The following is a 17468-nucleotide window of genomic DNA, read 5'->3' as shown; positions in this document are numbered from 1 at the left end:
GTCAAGAGTCTTTTGGGAAGAATAGCAAGTGTTGAATTTCAGCTTTGACTTGATTGTTATTGCTGAATATCGGCAAAACGAAAGACATCTTTAAACCCTTTCTGTGCTAGGGACTATGATCTTTGCACATAACGCTATGGGATTTTTGTGCCAATTAACACTCGAGGCATCCCTTTCCTTTGAAAGTTCGTTATGTATCATGTCGACGCTACATCTCCCAGTGCAAGAGATCCGCCCATGAGCTGTGTCGAACCTTTCTTAAACCCTGTGCAACTTGTAAGTATTTTATGTCTATGACGTTTCAAAACCGCAGTCTTGTGGAGGTTAAACTGCAACAGTCTCATGTCTGTACAACACCACCTCCTCCACCTCATCCCCATCAGGTTTTGCCACTCACAAAGGGGTTACTCTCTTTACGGGTAAAATTTGCGGAACACCTTGCAGAAACTTGGAGATATACGTTTTCCCTAGGTACGCGGGGCCTATATGTCAAGCTATGATTACTTCTTTTTACGCTGAGTTAGATATAGGGTTCATTCTTTTCATTTACGTCATCTAATAATGATTTGTCCTAAAGCCATGACGCATGTATAGGGTAATATAAGACACCGGTTGAAAATGAGGACCTATTTTGCTAAGTATAAGAACGCCCTCTTGCGGGCCAGTTTCTGTAAGAATGTACAAGAGGTCTAAATTTGATCAGTAGGTCACGTATGGATATTTCCCGTCCGTGTTGTAACTGAACGACTCCCATGAATATTTGATGTAATATAAAATCAATTCCCGCCAGACTATATGTTTGCATGACTAAAATATGTTAAGTTTATTAACACCACAGCTGGAAAACAGACTAGCAATATAATAACCCTTTGTGTGGCGTAAATACTCAATCTTGAGTGATACACGCCATTAAACCCAAAACAAAACAACGACTTTGTGTGCCTATGATTCAAATGTGCACAAGTTTTACACAAAGACATGGACAAGAAATTGATGTGTTACGCAGAGGGTTAAACAAACTCAAGCGTTAACCAAACACAAAGTTATGGTCGTTCATATACACCACCAAACTGGAGGGAAAAGAAATAACATTTTATCCAAGGTAGAAACACGTTGGTGTTTAATTGGCAGACGTCCGCTTTGTTGGTACCAACGGGTATTATTTGATAGGATGAATATTGACAAATTAATGATAACCGCGTCTATAATGCCTGCAGTAGGCACTGCATACAGTTATGAGTACAAGTATTATCAAAGAACAAATTCTGCAAGACTCACGGACCTGTACCAAAGACGTCATCAAGAGAGTAAAGAAACAACAACAACAATAACAATTTTAACATTTTATAACTCTGCGCAACGGCTGGCGTGGTGGCAATTTCGCGATAGTTGCAACAGTTGTTCTTATTCCCTCAGTCCATGCCGATGAGGGCATTGATGCAAGACTGATTATAGGCAACCTGGCTGTTTTTTCTTTTACTTAATATAGTTATTTCTCAGAGACCACTTGGAGATACCAGAGACCAACTATTTGAAAGGGAGACGTCTAGTTTTCATTAATACTTATAGGTATATTAACGTCGAAATGAGTCTGTCGATGCACAATGCTGCATATGATAACATTAAAATAACTGAATAATGTATACCTTTGTAAGTGTATGAGCGACAGCGTGTTAACACAACAATATTCTTTTCCGTTATTTTTGCTCCTCGTAGAGAGAGATAGTAATTGTTATGACTCTTAGCCTGTCACGCTAGCTCATGGGAAGAGCTGTGTGGGGTGAGGTTTGGGGGGTAGTGGGGGGGGGGGGGGGGGAGTGTCCTAACACGTAATGACTAACCCCTCAGATATGTGTAATGCTTAGCCAAATCATCGTGGCTAGTAATCAGGAAGTTAATAAATGCAGCCAAAACGGGAAGTTTAACCGACTTAGAGTACACGTCGTATTCAATTACAGCCTCAACGATTTATTTTCTGTGATTTTTGTATATCAATTTCAAGGGAGAAAAAATGATGATAAAAAAGCCTTGACCTATTTTCTAGTTCGCTGAATATTCACTAGCTGAAAGGAAAATTCCGTTGGCAGCGGTCCATGAATAACCAGTCATGGCTCAATGAAGGGATCTAATGCGTTCTTATAGTCATGATCATACACACAGAGACACAAGCACACTCGTTATACATTTTTCACGTGTATTCATTATGTTTATATCTATGTCATGTTGCAGTTATGAAGTTTAAACAACATTGCCACTAATTCAAGGATAATTAATGGTACGAATACTCTTTGATCTCATTTTAACATTGTTTGAGACGAATAAAAAATAGTGGTTGCACAGAACAATATTGGAGAAGAAGTTTTTTAAGACGTTCGCTTGATCAAAACGAGACTTCGAAATGACTATGAGTATAGGCATGTGTCTTGAGGGAGGGAACAAACCGTATGTCGCATACTATACTAATTGTCTCTGCGCTGTATTTACCACAGGTCAGGCGTATTCATCAGATATCAGTCCATCAATGCTACGTCTTAAACAATCTAATATGATCTTTATCCCATACTCACTCTTTTCTCAGTGGACGATGCATGCTGGGGAAGATTAACAGATCGAAAAGGAGGTGGGGATGATAAAAGTGATAAGAATGTGTAGGAGGAGGAGGGGGAATAGGAGCAGCAGTATACGAGGAGGAGGAGGAGGAGCAGGAGGAAGAGGGGAAGGAGGAGGTGGATATTCCAGAAGGGGGAGAGGAGGAGGAGGTATTTTATGAATATGACGAGGGGTGACAATGATGATGATGATGATGATGATGATGATGATGAATATGATGACGAAGATGATGGGGTGATGACGTAGATAGCGACAACTATGGCGGCGGCGACGACGACGATGATGATGATGCTGACGACGACGATGATGGTGTGGATGATGAAGAATACGATGGCGACGACGACGACGACGCATGATAATGACGATGCCAATGATGATGATAATGATGTGGAAGGCGATTATGATGATGACGCTGATGATGATACCATGTCGTGATGAAGATGATGATAACCAGGGTGAGGATGAAGAATTTGATTTTCTTGCTAATTAAGGAAATGATAGCTTTTATGAAATACATTTTTTTTAAATGATGACAATGCTGTGAGGACGGATTAAGCAGCCAGGGTTTCGAAAAGCAATAGAGTCGATCGCTGGCTACATAACATATGATGGAGTGTGTGTGTAGGACATATCAATTATGATTAACAGACTGGACTTTGTTCGCCTCTTAATTCTTTCATCATTTATCTTTCAGAATGTCCTTTGAAATGATTTGACTCCTTGGTATGATATCCTGATTGACTACCTCAGCCAGAGCGAGATGTTCTCAAGTAGAAGAACCCAGTAGATTTAATAAAATCAGGTAGGCGAGTCTCACCTCCCTGATAAAATAGCGGACCCTCTGACACATATGCAATGGAGTGATATAATTACAAAAGTGTACAATAAAGATGATATCAACGTCGACAAAGAGATAGGGGCCTGGGATGCAAAGATAAAGACTAAAAATTGTTTTTCAAAAGTGTTAAGAAAATTGACTGAGGGGATCACCTACATTCAAGTTTAACTGTTTTTTTTTTCAGAAATACACTTGGACCTGTGCGCCATACAAAACCGTCACAATTATTATTATTATTGTTATTATCATTATTATTATTATTATCATTACTATTATCATCATCATCATCATCATCATCATCATCATCATTATCCTTAACCTAGAGGTTTAACTATCAAACGTGCACACTCTGTAGAAATACGGCTCCCTGCCAGGTTTAATCTGACCAAGGAGGTATGATACCTCCTAGTTCTGACCAATCATGCTCTACAAGACGCTGAAGGCATCCTTGCTTTACCTCCCCCCCCCCCCCCCCACGAAAGTGTCTTGGATGATTTTACATCATTATCATTATAGCAATGCTGACGGGTATGCAAAGTGACGGCCAGCCGATAAATGGGGATTCAATTGCTCTCCAGATTCGGGAGGAAATCTTCACTGTGATACTGCAGACGATATAATTGCTGCTACTATTATGGTGTTCAATGCGCTATCTGTTTTATAAAAAAACTTCTCTTGCATGATGTTTTCTCCCGAAGAAGAAGTATGTATAATTTATTATAAGGAAAATGATGCTTGCCGAAATCTCATTTAGCATTGATGTGCTAACTGCACACAATACTAAATGCATGTCATTTTTTCTTCAACATACTTTGACCTTATTATCAATCAAAGTTTCAGTTAGGGGGGTCAGAAAGCTTCACAAGCATGGGAATAAATAAATTCAACAACATATTTGCAAGTATAGTAAAAGACAAGAAACACCTCACCGCTTTGAGGAAAAAAGATATGATAAAAATATTTGAAATATACATCTGCAATGCACAAACGATGAAAAGATTATGACATTGAAATAGTGTCTGGGAATATATCATTAACATGGATTATGTGCCGTGTCGTGTTTTTTTTTCTAGTTAGTGTGGCATGCATAAGTCACATTGTACAAATTTCACCCAAAATAGGATGTGTGCATACATAATGTGTATGTCGGGGTTTGTGTGTTTGTGGAAAAGAGATAAAAGAAGAGATAATGAAAGAAGAAAAGAGAGGAGATAGATGTACATAATCATAGAATCTTGTAAGTAATGCTGGAAAGATTAGATACGTGTAAGTATAGCGCTGGAGAGAATAAACTATTTGGAAATAATCACGCACTCTACGTTACCCCTTTCCTGGACATTTTGATTGGAAACAAATTGCGTTTGTCGTGGATGTGGCTCTGATGGCAAGCCAAATTGTTTCAAGATTAATCTTCGTTATTTATAGACGTCATGAAGGACACGATTCTTTCTCAATGTCTGTTTATCTATCTATCTATCTATTTATCTGTTTATCTATCTATCTATCTATCTATCTATCTATCTATTTATCTATCTATCTATCTATCTATCTATCTATTTATCTATCTATCTATCTATCTATTTATCTATCTATTTATCTATCTATCTATCTATCTATCTGTCTATCTATCTATCTATCTATCTATCTATTTATCTGTTTATCTATCTATCTATCTATCTATCTATCTGTCTATCTATCAATCTATCTATCTATCTATCTATTTATTTATCTGTTTATCTATCTATCTATCTATCTATCTATTTATCTGTTTATCTATCTATCTATCTATCTATTTATCTGTTTATCTATCTATCTATCTATCTATCTATCTGTCTATCTATCTATCTATCTATCTATCTATTTATCTGTTTATCTATCTATCTATCTATCTCCATGTATATCTTCTTGTACGTGAGATGTGGATTTGACAAAAACGCAGGGGTAAACCACTTCTCTTGTTGACCTTACGTTAACTCAATAGTCATCTGCAATGACTGCGTAAATTAAGCAGAGAATATAGGCAAAAAGTAGATGAAGAGATAGAATTATGTATAGATATGTTTCTCTAGCAGCCCGTATTATAGTAGATGGCGCTTCGAAATAAATCGAGCAGCTAAGGATTTTGTCGCTTCGATAGAATGCTCTACTGATCTTCATACGCGTTTTACGGAGACCCTATGAATGGGCGATATCGGGGGGAAAAAACTTCTCTTCACCCGCTGAAAGCGGCCAGCCAGCCAATGAAGTGTTACCATGGTTGAATAGTTCGCAGGGTAATCGCTGTGCGAAGCTACGAGGATTCAGTATGCGTTCCATTTGCCGTCGCTATCTGTCGGGCCATTCTTATGCAGATACACCATGGTTTGTATAACTTTCGATCTACCTTCTTATACTTTTTCCCCTCTTTCTTTCTTTTAACGCCGTCAATAGTCTCGCAGAGAAAAAGGAAATGTCCCCTTGAGGTTTTGTTGATGTTAGTGATACGACGTTTCTTGTCAGATGTCCCCCCTTTTGTGCTGTCTCTGATTGAAGCCGTGCGGACAATGGGAAGCGACAGGAGTAACTGACGCCATCGGTAGGCCGACAGACACCCGTCGATCCGCAGGTAGCACTTCGGTATGTTCATTCACGGCGGGATTTGGCCCACATCTGGAAGACGCCGAATCGAGGAACGTCCCCAACAGCTGGATCACCCTGACTTCTGCAGCTCTGTTGTTGCCCTGATTGGAATTTCACACCACCTTCCAACTGGGCCTCTGGGTTGATATCTAGGATATATACACAAACCATCGGCGCTTCCTATATCTACCAACCATTTCTTTTCTTACCCTCCGTGCTACCAGCGTTGGGCTATTAGCTCTTCCTTGCGGGACGATTGCTTCACTATCTGTACAAGCCATCAATAATTGTTTTATCTCGGACCCGACTTCTTTGCTTCAGCTGGTTCTCCCGACGCCCGTGATATGATGTGCCTCCTTCCTCATTAAGTGATTCATAAGTTGGATAGCACCCTATCATTTCTGTTTTCCACCCCGCAGATTCGTCTACGATTTACCCGGGACCAGTCGGGCGACATGTCCAAAGGGAAGGGCTCGGTACACGTGGCCCAGTGGGACAAACACAGTAAGTCCCAACATTTTCTGCTCTTTTCATGTTGCTGTTATAATCATTTTCTCGAAGAGGGAAATTCAAATGTCGCTTGCCTCACACTCGAACCCGAAGCCGACTACTCTACGTTAATGCTTATAGAGAGAGTAATTTCGCCAGCGCGATCAGCCAAACCAAAGTCGGCGATCCGGGGTACTTCGCGCGGGAATTTCATTTCCGTTTGTAGAAGGACGTCGAAGTCTCAGCGCTTTGAATGCTATCTATAGAGGTATCATTATGTTCCGACGACACATTACTGCCTAGTCTCAAAACTTCTCACGACTTACCTAACAAGGCAACATTATTCCATCATACAGTTTGGCGACACCCTTCATGAAATATTTTGAAAAATAACTACTGTCTGCCCATGACGGTAAAGTAAAGGAAGTCAATTAGATTGTTGTGAGTGAAAATTTGAGACGAGCCCACTCCATGAAAGGAGAAAATAACGTCTGTTTGTGAAGACTACGAGAGTCATGTGACCTAGACCTTGACATGATTAACTGAACATGAATGACTCGGGCATGTGCTGTGCGACAGATACGAGTGTACTAGAACCCGCACTCGGTACTATGACAATGTATGAGGCATTTTGTAGGTGTGGGGTGGGGGAGGGGCTCCCTAACAAAGTGCTAGAATGGCGTCCCAATGCACAGACACCCTCGTCCGGCAAACTGGCAAATATATTTTTGAATGGAATAATAATTCATAATATATCTAAGAAGCAAACACTCAATAATGCAGTTCATAGTACATGGGTACAAAAAGACCTTTCCTTTTTTTTACATCTCAGTTGATTAGGCACTTCCCTCATTTTTAAAACCCTCATTTTTAAAACGTGCATAATGCATATATAAGCCAGTTCAAGGTTCCAGTTTGAGCATGAGCAGAAAAAGGTCATTTGTACCAAGAGACAGGTTGGTTACTAATTTCACTGAGATAAGCATCTGTGATGCTATGATTATTCATGGAATCCTTAATAAATGGTGCCTGCCAGTACATCCACCTGCCAGCAAGCCTGGTATTTGGCAATGTTAACAGAAAAAGTTTGTTAATGTACCCGGTATTCAAAACAGCACAATGAAATAGGTGCTTTCCAAAGTGTTGATTGACGAACCATTCTGGTCACTTCATCTACACAGATTCATTCTTTGTTAGAATATGAGTTCCATAAATTGGTATGTTGGGCAAGCTGCTGCATTATGTTGCTTTGAATTGAGTAAAGTGCCTAACCAACTGAGAAAAATGAAAGGTCATTTGTACCCATGTGCACATGAGCTATCTCCGAACTGGCTTATAAATAATATGCATAAGTCAAGGTATTCAAGTTTGACATGCAGTGGAAGCTTGCTGAAAGTGGGAAGGCATTACATTTAAATTACAAGACTATTGTCTTTCCAGATGCCCAACAATTAAAACAGGTGAATACAGGTGAAAGTTAGATTGCTCGACCGGATTAATAATTTACGGAATTCATGTTCAAACAAAAATCAAAATTTCGTCGAGCAGGTGACCAGAATGATAATCAACGCTTAGTGAAGCATCCATTTCATTATTTTGCATTGAATATACTGCCATTTCTTCATATACAGTGTGTATATCAATATGAACAATTACAAATGTCAAGCTTGAAGGCCAGGTGAATATGTTGGCGCGCACCATTAAGGATTGCATGAATAATCATTATATTACAGATGCTTAAATCTCAGTGTATGTAAAAACCAACGTGCCTGTTGATACGAATGACCCTTTTTCTGCTCGTGCGCAAGTGGAAATACGAACTGGTTCATAAAACATCTTTAGTGCACCTGTGTCCAATATGCATCCGAATGATCGAACTCTGCATTATAATATGTTGCATGCATACTTCTGAACACGAAACGAGTCCTGTTTTGTTGGTGTTGCAGGTGGGAGGTCCTTTTTAATAGATATGCCGCTTTTATGAACGCTACGTTCAAGCCAGTTACTTTGTAATAGTTTCTATGCAAAAATTTCACAACTATTCCACAGGGTGTTCCTTGAAGCAAACATATTTTGTATCGGACTCTAGGCCTAGATAAACAAAGATAATGAAGGAAATAGAAGAAGAGAGGAAATACCTCTTGACCTTAAGTGCGGAGGATATGAGTTCTTCATTTTAGAAAAGATTTTGCAACCGATTATATTGCACTATACCATTCAGTTTGTGTTGCATTGGCCTCTCCGGCAGTGCTTCTGCGTGTGTGTGAGTTTTGCATATGCGTTTCACATGATAATGTGCATATAAGATAATTATAAAGGGCCATCGACGGTAAATATGTATTCATGTAGCAAGGCTTTGTTCGTTTGTTTGTTTTTCACCTTAAATGCATGCATCGAATACTAAGTATTATAATACCTCGTACAATGAATACTCACATATAAGTTTTCTGAAGCTCTTTTCTGTCGAAGCTTTAGTTATTGTGGCACGTACCACTTGGCAGCTAGCATCACATCCACAGAATTTACATTCTAATTTCACACTAAGCGCTACTTACTACTCTACTTCTGTAAAATAATCCCCTGCATGCACATACTATTCACATATATTGTTATTTAAAGATACCTATATTACCAACGGTTTGACACTGATTTCTTGCGTCTTGCTCAACCATCGCTTACAATAGAGGTTGACCGTTCGTATATTTTTGTATATTCTCACGAAATCAAAAATTGTAACTCTAATTCTGACGGATGTGTGGAAACGTCACTGCATCGACTTCTAGTCACATTTTGTTTTTAAAAAATAGCAAAAAACTTAATATTATAAGTCCCACAACTCTAACTGTTGGTACGGCTCAAAAACTTTCTCTCAAAACGACGCCATCCTTGTATTGAGCGAAACGTTGCAATGTTCTTCTTTGAACCAACTCCTTTTATTCAAAGAAGTGACGGGGATTTTGGTAGATTATTATGGCATGTCAAACCATATTGACAAATTAGCTGCCACACTGGCTCCATTTCGTCGACTGCCAGGTCCCTAGAATGGTTTTCTGACATGATTACAGCACAAGCTCTTCGCGACCAGAAAAAAAATCACCTTGTAATATCGAGAATGGTTAATGGAACAGCGATAATTCGAGCTAATCTATATAGCTAGATTTTGCTATTTTAGCGTTATGTATAATGAAAACCCATCTTGCTTTATCTCTGTTAACTTTTTTTCTAATTTTATGTCTGTAAACATGGAAATGAAATCATTGCACACGGAAGTTGTAATTTAAACAGTTAGTTACTGAAATTAGGTCATCATGGGATTAATTTCATAGATTTGAAAACATAAGTAAACCGGCCTCTAATGTGAGGGCAGTACTGTTTCTATGTTTGCATGAAAGCAAGTATATCGTGTTTTGATATCGGTAGTGTTATCTTGCCCTGACATAGAAATTCGAAATCTTACACCCCTTACGTAATATGATCGCGACCATCTTGTGTGTAAATGATTTCATATTGTATACATTCGTGTATCATTTTTCAACACTAACAACCCGGAACAGCGTACAAAACTAGCTGCATGGAGTCTTGTTCTTCCCAAGACCCAATACATGTATTATAAAGACTTCCGCATGATTGCGTGTGTGTGTGTGCGTGTGTGTTTGACACCATTGTGTGCCCTTGAATTACTGACGATATTTATTTCATATCGTAACTCTTTTTGATTTTTCAAGTACTGCGTCCTATCTTGGATGGACGTCAGAATAATTCGAGTTGATTATGGCGGCTATCATCTCGAGTCGAGCCCATTTATTATCAGGAGTCTCCCAACTGAAGTAAGAGGCAAACATTCCGCAGTGTTTCTTTGATATTCACGAATTATGGATATGGCCTGTATACGCGTAAACTACCATTTACATTGAATGATATTTCAAAGAATTTCCGTAACTTCAAATTTCGCATTCTCAAATTCGGTGAACTTGATCGTTAGCAAAGGATTTATCTGTCCTCCGTACGTACTTGTCGAGTATAATTATTTCAAAGAAGTGATCTTCAGAAGATGTACACGTTTAAGGATGGAGAAGTCGCGATGTTTAAAGGACAAGTCCACTTTCATATACATGTGGATTGAGTGAATGCAGCAATATTAGTAAAACACATCAGTGAAAGTTTGGGGGAAATCGGACCATCCGTTCAAAAGTTATGAATTTTTAAAGTATCTGCGTAGTCACTGCTGGATGAGAAGAGTACTACAGTGTATGATGTCATATGCGTACAACCATATAAAGAAAATAAAAAGAGAATCTCACAAAACTTTACTTTTTAAATAAAGTGCACATATTTTCTTCGACTTGTTACTGACATATGTTAAGGGTAATATTATTCCCCCTGCCTTCTGAAAGAGAGAAGTCAAGTGTTCTTTTGTTATGCGAGAAAAGTGAAAATATGTTGAATTTTCTTTATTCTTTCTTTATATCGTTGCACTCATGTGACATCACAAGCTATAGTAGTCTTCTCATCCAGCCGTGAGTGGGCACAAACTTCAAAAATTCATAACTTTTGAACGGATTGTCCGATTTTACTCAAACTCTCACTGATGTGTTCTACTAATATAGCTGCAATCACTCAACCCACATGTCTATGAAGGTGAACTTGTCCTTTAAACAAACAGTGTGCAATGCTTGCAGTCACGTCGTATTGGCAAGATGGTAGAGTGTGTAGAAGTATTTATTTCACGGTTCCTAGAAAGTGATGCTTCCAGTCTATATAGCTGAGCAATTCCAACGCCTGACCCTTAATTTCCGCATCAATTCCGGTGCCTTCCTTCATTACAGACTGCGCATGTGAAGTGGGAAAGTGAGGAGTATATTCGATATGTACGAAAGTATATGCACGGAAAATATTCAGTATATACAATGCATATCTCTTCATTGACCGGATGAGGACAAGCGATGGTGGTGGTCATTATGTACTATTTCTTTTTTTTTTGATTTCCGCAGTGATATATAAAGTTTTGCTTGTCAACCTCTTTCAGGGTGCTCCATATACTATAGCTTGTAACGCGAAGATGGTGGGGAAGAGGGGGAGGGAGGGTGGAGGGAAAGAGAAGGGGTGAGGACGCTATATCGTGTAGAAATGTGGTCGGGGTGTCTCGGGAAAACGTATGTCATGAGAGAAACATAATACATATGTATCATACTAGAAATCAAAACCATCCCAAGTGGTATGAGGGCAATGGTTCCTAGTTACGATGGGAAACAAAAGGTGAAATATTATACAGTGATCTGTGTAATCTGGGTCAAGTGTTGCTTTATGACGTGGCATTACAAATACACTCCCAAAGTAAAATAAAATGTATTCTGTTTGGTGTATAGTATTTGTATGATGCCACGTCATAAAAGCATATGTTATCCAGAAAACAAAAATCACTGTATGATATTTCACCTGTGTATCCTATTTTGTTGTTTATGGCCCTATGTATAAGATACACCAATATGATGTTTATACAACGTGTATACAAAATACACACACACATTATCATATATGTATGTATGTATATATATATGTATATATATATATATATATATATATATATATATATATATATATATATATATCTGTATATATATACATACATATATTAATATGTACCTGTGTGTTAATATTTGTCTCCACGTAGGTGTGTGTGTAAACAACGTATGTACTTTAATTCAAAGTCAGGTAACGTCGTGGCCTGATGTGCCACGTTGTCACCCTACCGCCCATTTATATCATTCAGTGTCAATACATAGCTATGCGTAGTCATTGTGCCTTCCTGAATATGGAATGTGAATAAACAAGTGGATTTCTTTTTCGCATAGGGCGAAAGTCAACAATGCCGACTGATACAAAATCTTATTCTGTGGATTCACTTTGTGCCCATTGCCCACTTTATTCATTTTTCCATCTATACAAATTGCAGATAACTATATGTGCACATACCGTATACCATTCTTTTTTCCCCGCATTATTAAAGCACGGCGCACAGACGAACGGTATCAAATCATGCAGTTAAAAAGATAGCCCTGACCTCGTGTATAACACATGTGAAAAGTTTTCTGCACTCAAGACCAATTCAGACAACAATACACACACACACACACACACACACACATAGCGATCACTACAGTATCTTGAGAACAAGTTAGTGTATACGCTGGACGAATACTATGAGCAACAAAATGGTGACCTCAAACTCAGTTTTAATAATATATAGATATCTTTTTTTTGTCCCTATGAAATAAAGCTGATATTCATCCGACCCAAACTGCGTCGCTGATTTTTCACTTTAAAGAGAAACAAAACTACCATTCTAGGATTACTTACGGAAGTTCCAGGGTCGCATTTCTGCTCGTCCCGTGTGTGCATTTCCGCCAGACCTAAATATAGCTCGGCCATCGAAAGTGGTGAGTTATTTCGTGAGAGCTCTCGGACAATAGAAAGATGCACACAAGCCAATCTCCTCAGGTTCAATAATTGAACGTATGTATTTCTGCCCTGGATCATTGCCATAGATGAAACTCAAATTTATCGCCCGCGTGGAATATTATCATCTCTTGAAATAATCTCTCCGTACCTAGTATATGATGTATGGTGTACAGCTAGGCGTGATAAGTTGGAAAGCGATACTTATCGTATGATGGGACGGAGAGAGACAAGACAAACGGACAAACGGAGACAAAGAGACACTTTGAAGGGACATACACACATAGTGATTATTACTAGAGGAAATATTTAAGGGAAGTAAAACGTATGGTCAATGTGAAAGTCAAGTCTGCCGAAAGATGGTAGAGCGCTCCGTTATATATTTGCACCAACCCTACCTATAGAGGCTTTGTCCAAGAAAGAGCTACTAATAGGGTGTGTCGCATCATCTCATAATACCCCTGCCATATATTTCTACAATATTCCCCCATGCTAACCATGACTCCTGCGACACTTCTCAAGGGGTGAAGTCCTCAGGTCCTCACGCTTATGTATGTACGAACGAAAGGAGATGCAACCCTTGAGAAGAAATGGCCTTTCGTTGCAGTTTGAGGCAGCTTCCCCGATTAAGAAGGTCGCCTTGTTGTCACCCGATACTGGCTGCAGCCCGATAAAGTGGGACACGGAATGCAGCGACGGAAGGCAAAATGCAGATTAGACCGTGTTCAATAGTTACGTGTGAAAATACCCCTCCCTTTGCCTCTTATGATATATATATCATGTATGTCGCCTGTAAGTAAAGTTTGAGCATCGTGCGAGGTGTTGTAATGTAGCATTTATATTATGACCTTCATATCACCTTCCTGTGTCTTTCAAAACACCGATACCGAGGTTAATGAGGCGTGTACTTCCGATAGTCCCAAAATATACACAATTAAAATATCAAGACCCCTGATGTTATATATTTCTTTATGATGTTTATGTAGTATTAAATGAATTATGAACATGTGATGAAAACCTAACATGGCATTAAAATGATCTTTACTGCCCTAGAAAATACATGAGTTAAGACAGGATGGAGCGTTTGAATGCCATTTTAGAATATTATCACATGCATAATTCATATAACAAATCTATTTCTGTGTAGGCCCTATATCTATAGATTGATTGATTGATGGATATGGATAGATAGATAGATAGATAGATAGATAGATAGATAGATGATAAGATGGATAGATAGATGATGGATGGATAGAGATAGATAGATTGATAGATGGATACATATAGATAGATAGATAGATTTATGATGATAGATAGATAGACAGATATATGGTAGATGGATAGATAGATAGATATATAGATAGATAGATAGATAGAATAGATAGATAGATAGATAGATAGATAGAGAATAATAAACGTCAAAATGAGGAGAAAATTGCTGTTTTATTGGTTGGAGGGTTTGGACTTATGGACATGAGGATTGCATGCATAAATTCTGCGGCAACCTTTACCACTCTACATAGCCTGAACCTTATACGAACTGTGTCCTCGTCAGGCAGCCTCAAGACTGTTGCAACAGTCGTCAAGTGATGTTATGACGCGCGCGACTGTCCGTCCGTCATCGTGTGGCTCAGATATCGTGCGAACCGTGACGACAAGCGTCTCCGCAGTTCATGAGGCATAACGAGGAGTAATCCCATGGCACGACATCATCCCCTAAAGTATAGATAACATCCCCCTCACATACTACGCGTATGTTAGCATGCCCTTGACAGACATTGTTAAGCCCGCTCATATTATACTCCATAGCAGCCGACCCCACCCCTACCTCTTTCCCTGCGTCTAATCTTATACCCGTTCTGTTAACAGACACCCGCCATTATCATGCAGTTTGCTGCTACTTCTACGAGCCGTAGCTCATTACTATTGTTTGCTTCTATAGTTTTCCGTCAATTCTGGATTATATGATTATGGATATATGATTATGATATGCCGAATACCTTTAGGAAATATAGATCTTGGACTTTGGCGCAATGATGTGTTATGACGTAATGGTGTGTTATGACGTAAAGCCAAGTTCACATCTTGTGATGACGTGCGAACTGCAAAGATTGTCAAAATCGCAACAAAAAAAAAAAATGATTTGGAAGTGAATCATGTGCTCTTACAAAGTATTTAATTCTTTGGAAAACGAGTGTAAATATAATCACTGTGATCTTCTGAGCTCATTCTAAACGGTCCGATTCGAAATCAACAGGCAATAGACTGCCTTCACTTAACTGTGACTGTCTGAGAGACATTCTATTCAGTCCCAGGGTATACATTCCGGCGTTGGTCCGCTGTGAAAAGGTAATTGACTTCTCTGTCAATAATAAAGCACTACCATTCATCCGCCTTTAAGGTCGTTCACTACTGAGCACAAAGGATGCGACGAGCTATTACACACAATGGATACGACAGACTATTATAGCACTGAGCCATCGATTTACTTTATATATCTGTGAAAAGGATGTGCGCTTTAAGTATGAAGCGATATAATCGTGGTGGATTTTTTTTCCTCTCTTTCTTGTATGTGTCTCACTCGTACACTTCAGTAGAATCCAATGCTCGCCAGGCTACCATGTATCTAGGTTTTTTTTTTCCTTGCACGGATCACATGGTATATACCTTTCGATTCCAACATGACGCATTGTGTCTACGACCTTACATACTCTAGTTCTGCCCGGATCAGAGAAATAAGCAGTAACAATCAGCGATCCATTATCCTTAAGGCTTCGAGGCCTACAATGACAGATTTTGCATTAGTGCGAACTGTTTCCATCTTTGTACCGCTACTCACGGACTGATCGTCATGTAAATTGGATAAACCAAATAAGATTAGATTAAGCATAGAATGACACATGTAATAACGCGATGGCCCACATTGCAGCAGATCACTGCATATTTGTAATCTTCATGATTGCTGACAACAGCTTTATGTGGGTATTCAAGAGTAACAAAAATTAAGATCTGACAACAACAACAACGACAACAAAATGTAGTCCTTCGATGTAGCATGTCGGGCCCCTTTAACTGTTCACTTCGCTGACTGCACGACTGTCTGCAGTAGATATAGGCCTAAGCATAGGAAGAGAATCAGCAAAAAAAAAAAGGGACTGAAATAAGAACAGAGACACACACATTTGTCAGAGCTGAGAATATTGCTCACCCAGTTAAATGCAATCAACCATGTTCTCAGTTCCAAAAAAAAGAGAATGCCTCAGCTGTATAGTACTATATATAATATGTTATTTTACGATGCTTTCGGTGTTTCTGAAAGTATTTAAAATAGAAGCTACTAAGAAAACACTGCAGTTTACAACGACCGCCGAAATACTTCCATTAAGTGAAATACACTATACTATCTAAATATTTTCAGTATAAGTAAAATACTACAGTAAATGACACAGAATGTGTATGAAAGGATGGTGATGTTTGTTCATGGATACTTTGATGGGGGAAACACAGAGTTCTGTAAAACCTTTTGTCGGCGTTAAGTTTTGTTTTTTTTTTTACCAGCCATTTTGAATACCACTACAAAAACCAGTCAGCCAAGTTCGACGATCTACCATATTAAGCCATAGCAGTGTTAAACAATGTTGTAAACTCATCGCGGCATTTTCAGTGTGCATGCAAGGTCATTAAATAACATTTGCACTAAACCTTTATGATGCTGTCTCAGGCAGACTGGATTGTACTACAGGGATAGTATAGTATTGGTTGAGGTGAGGATTCAGCTTTTAATTTTTTTGCGAGATACTTAGAAACAACTTTATGAAATGTTAAAGAGCATGGAATTCTATGAAGAATTGACATTAATTTTTATTTGATGAAAAGTGGCTTTGAAACGACTGAGATATCCAAAAATAAAGTAAAACAAAGCAATCCTAATAAAAGGTGGGTCCCACCTTTTATTAGGATCACTTAATATTGGATATCACAGCTATTTCAAAAGAGATTTTTATCAAATAAACTTTAAATTCCCCTTACATATTATGCTCTTTCATATTTCATAAGAAATCTTTAATTATTTCAAAAAAACGTTAGAAAACTGAAGTCTCATCCCATCCGAAACTATACCATCACTTTAAAAGGAGATGAGAGAAAAGAAATAAAGAAATAAAGACAGAAAGACAGAAAGACAGACAGAAAGAAAGAAAGAAAGAAAGAAAGAAAGAAAGAAAGAAAGAAGGAAGGGAGGGGACATGTTCAAATCGCCATCGCTCAATGGGGATTCCGTCTAAACGAAAGCATGACATACGCGTTTCGGATGCTTTGGCATTGGTATTAATTTTGTTGGCGTTTTCATGTTTTGAATAGGAGGGTTTACAAAATAATAGAGAGAGAGAGTGTGGGAGAAAGAAAAGGGGGAGGAATGGAGATATATTAATGGGATTAATGTTTCATGTTACCTCAT

The 17468-nt window shown here is 38.6% G+C and overlaps 1 protein-coding gene across 2 annotated transcripts in view; it reads left to right on the top strand.

Moving 5' to 3' along the window:
• The window catches only part of LOC139723108 (cAMP-dependent protein kinase catalytic subunit 1), a 186154-nt gene that overhangs the window by 43350 nt on the left and 125336 nt on the right, over nt 1-17468 (top strand). Inside the window, exons 1-2 of one of the 2 annotated variants that reach the window (XM_071634375.1) lie at nt 5769-5809; nt 6487-6571. The exons of the other annotated variant lie outside the window; for it this stretch is intronic. Of the exons in view, the coding sequence (XP_071490476.1) occupies nt 5807-5809; nt 6487-6571 (88 nt within the window). The 5' untranslated portion in view covers nt 5769-5806. Of the gene's footprint in view, nt 1-5768; nt 5810-6486; nt 6572-17468 lie in introns of those variants that run through there. 2 annotated transcript variants of the gene reach the window in all.

The sequence above is a fragment of the Diadema antillarum genome, unplaced genomic scaffold (genome assembly GCF_040938485.1).
Source record: "Diadema antillarum isolate AM-2024a unplaced genomic scaffold, OU_Dant_1.0 scf00000180, whole genome shotgun sequence".
NCBI classification, from domain to species: domain Eukaryota; kingdom Metazoa; phylum Echinodermata; class Echinoidea; order Diadematoida; family Diadematidae; genus Diadema; species Diadema antillarum.
This window is presented reverse-complemented; position numbering and strand designations above follow the sequence as displayed.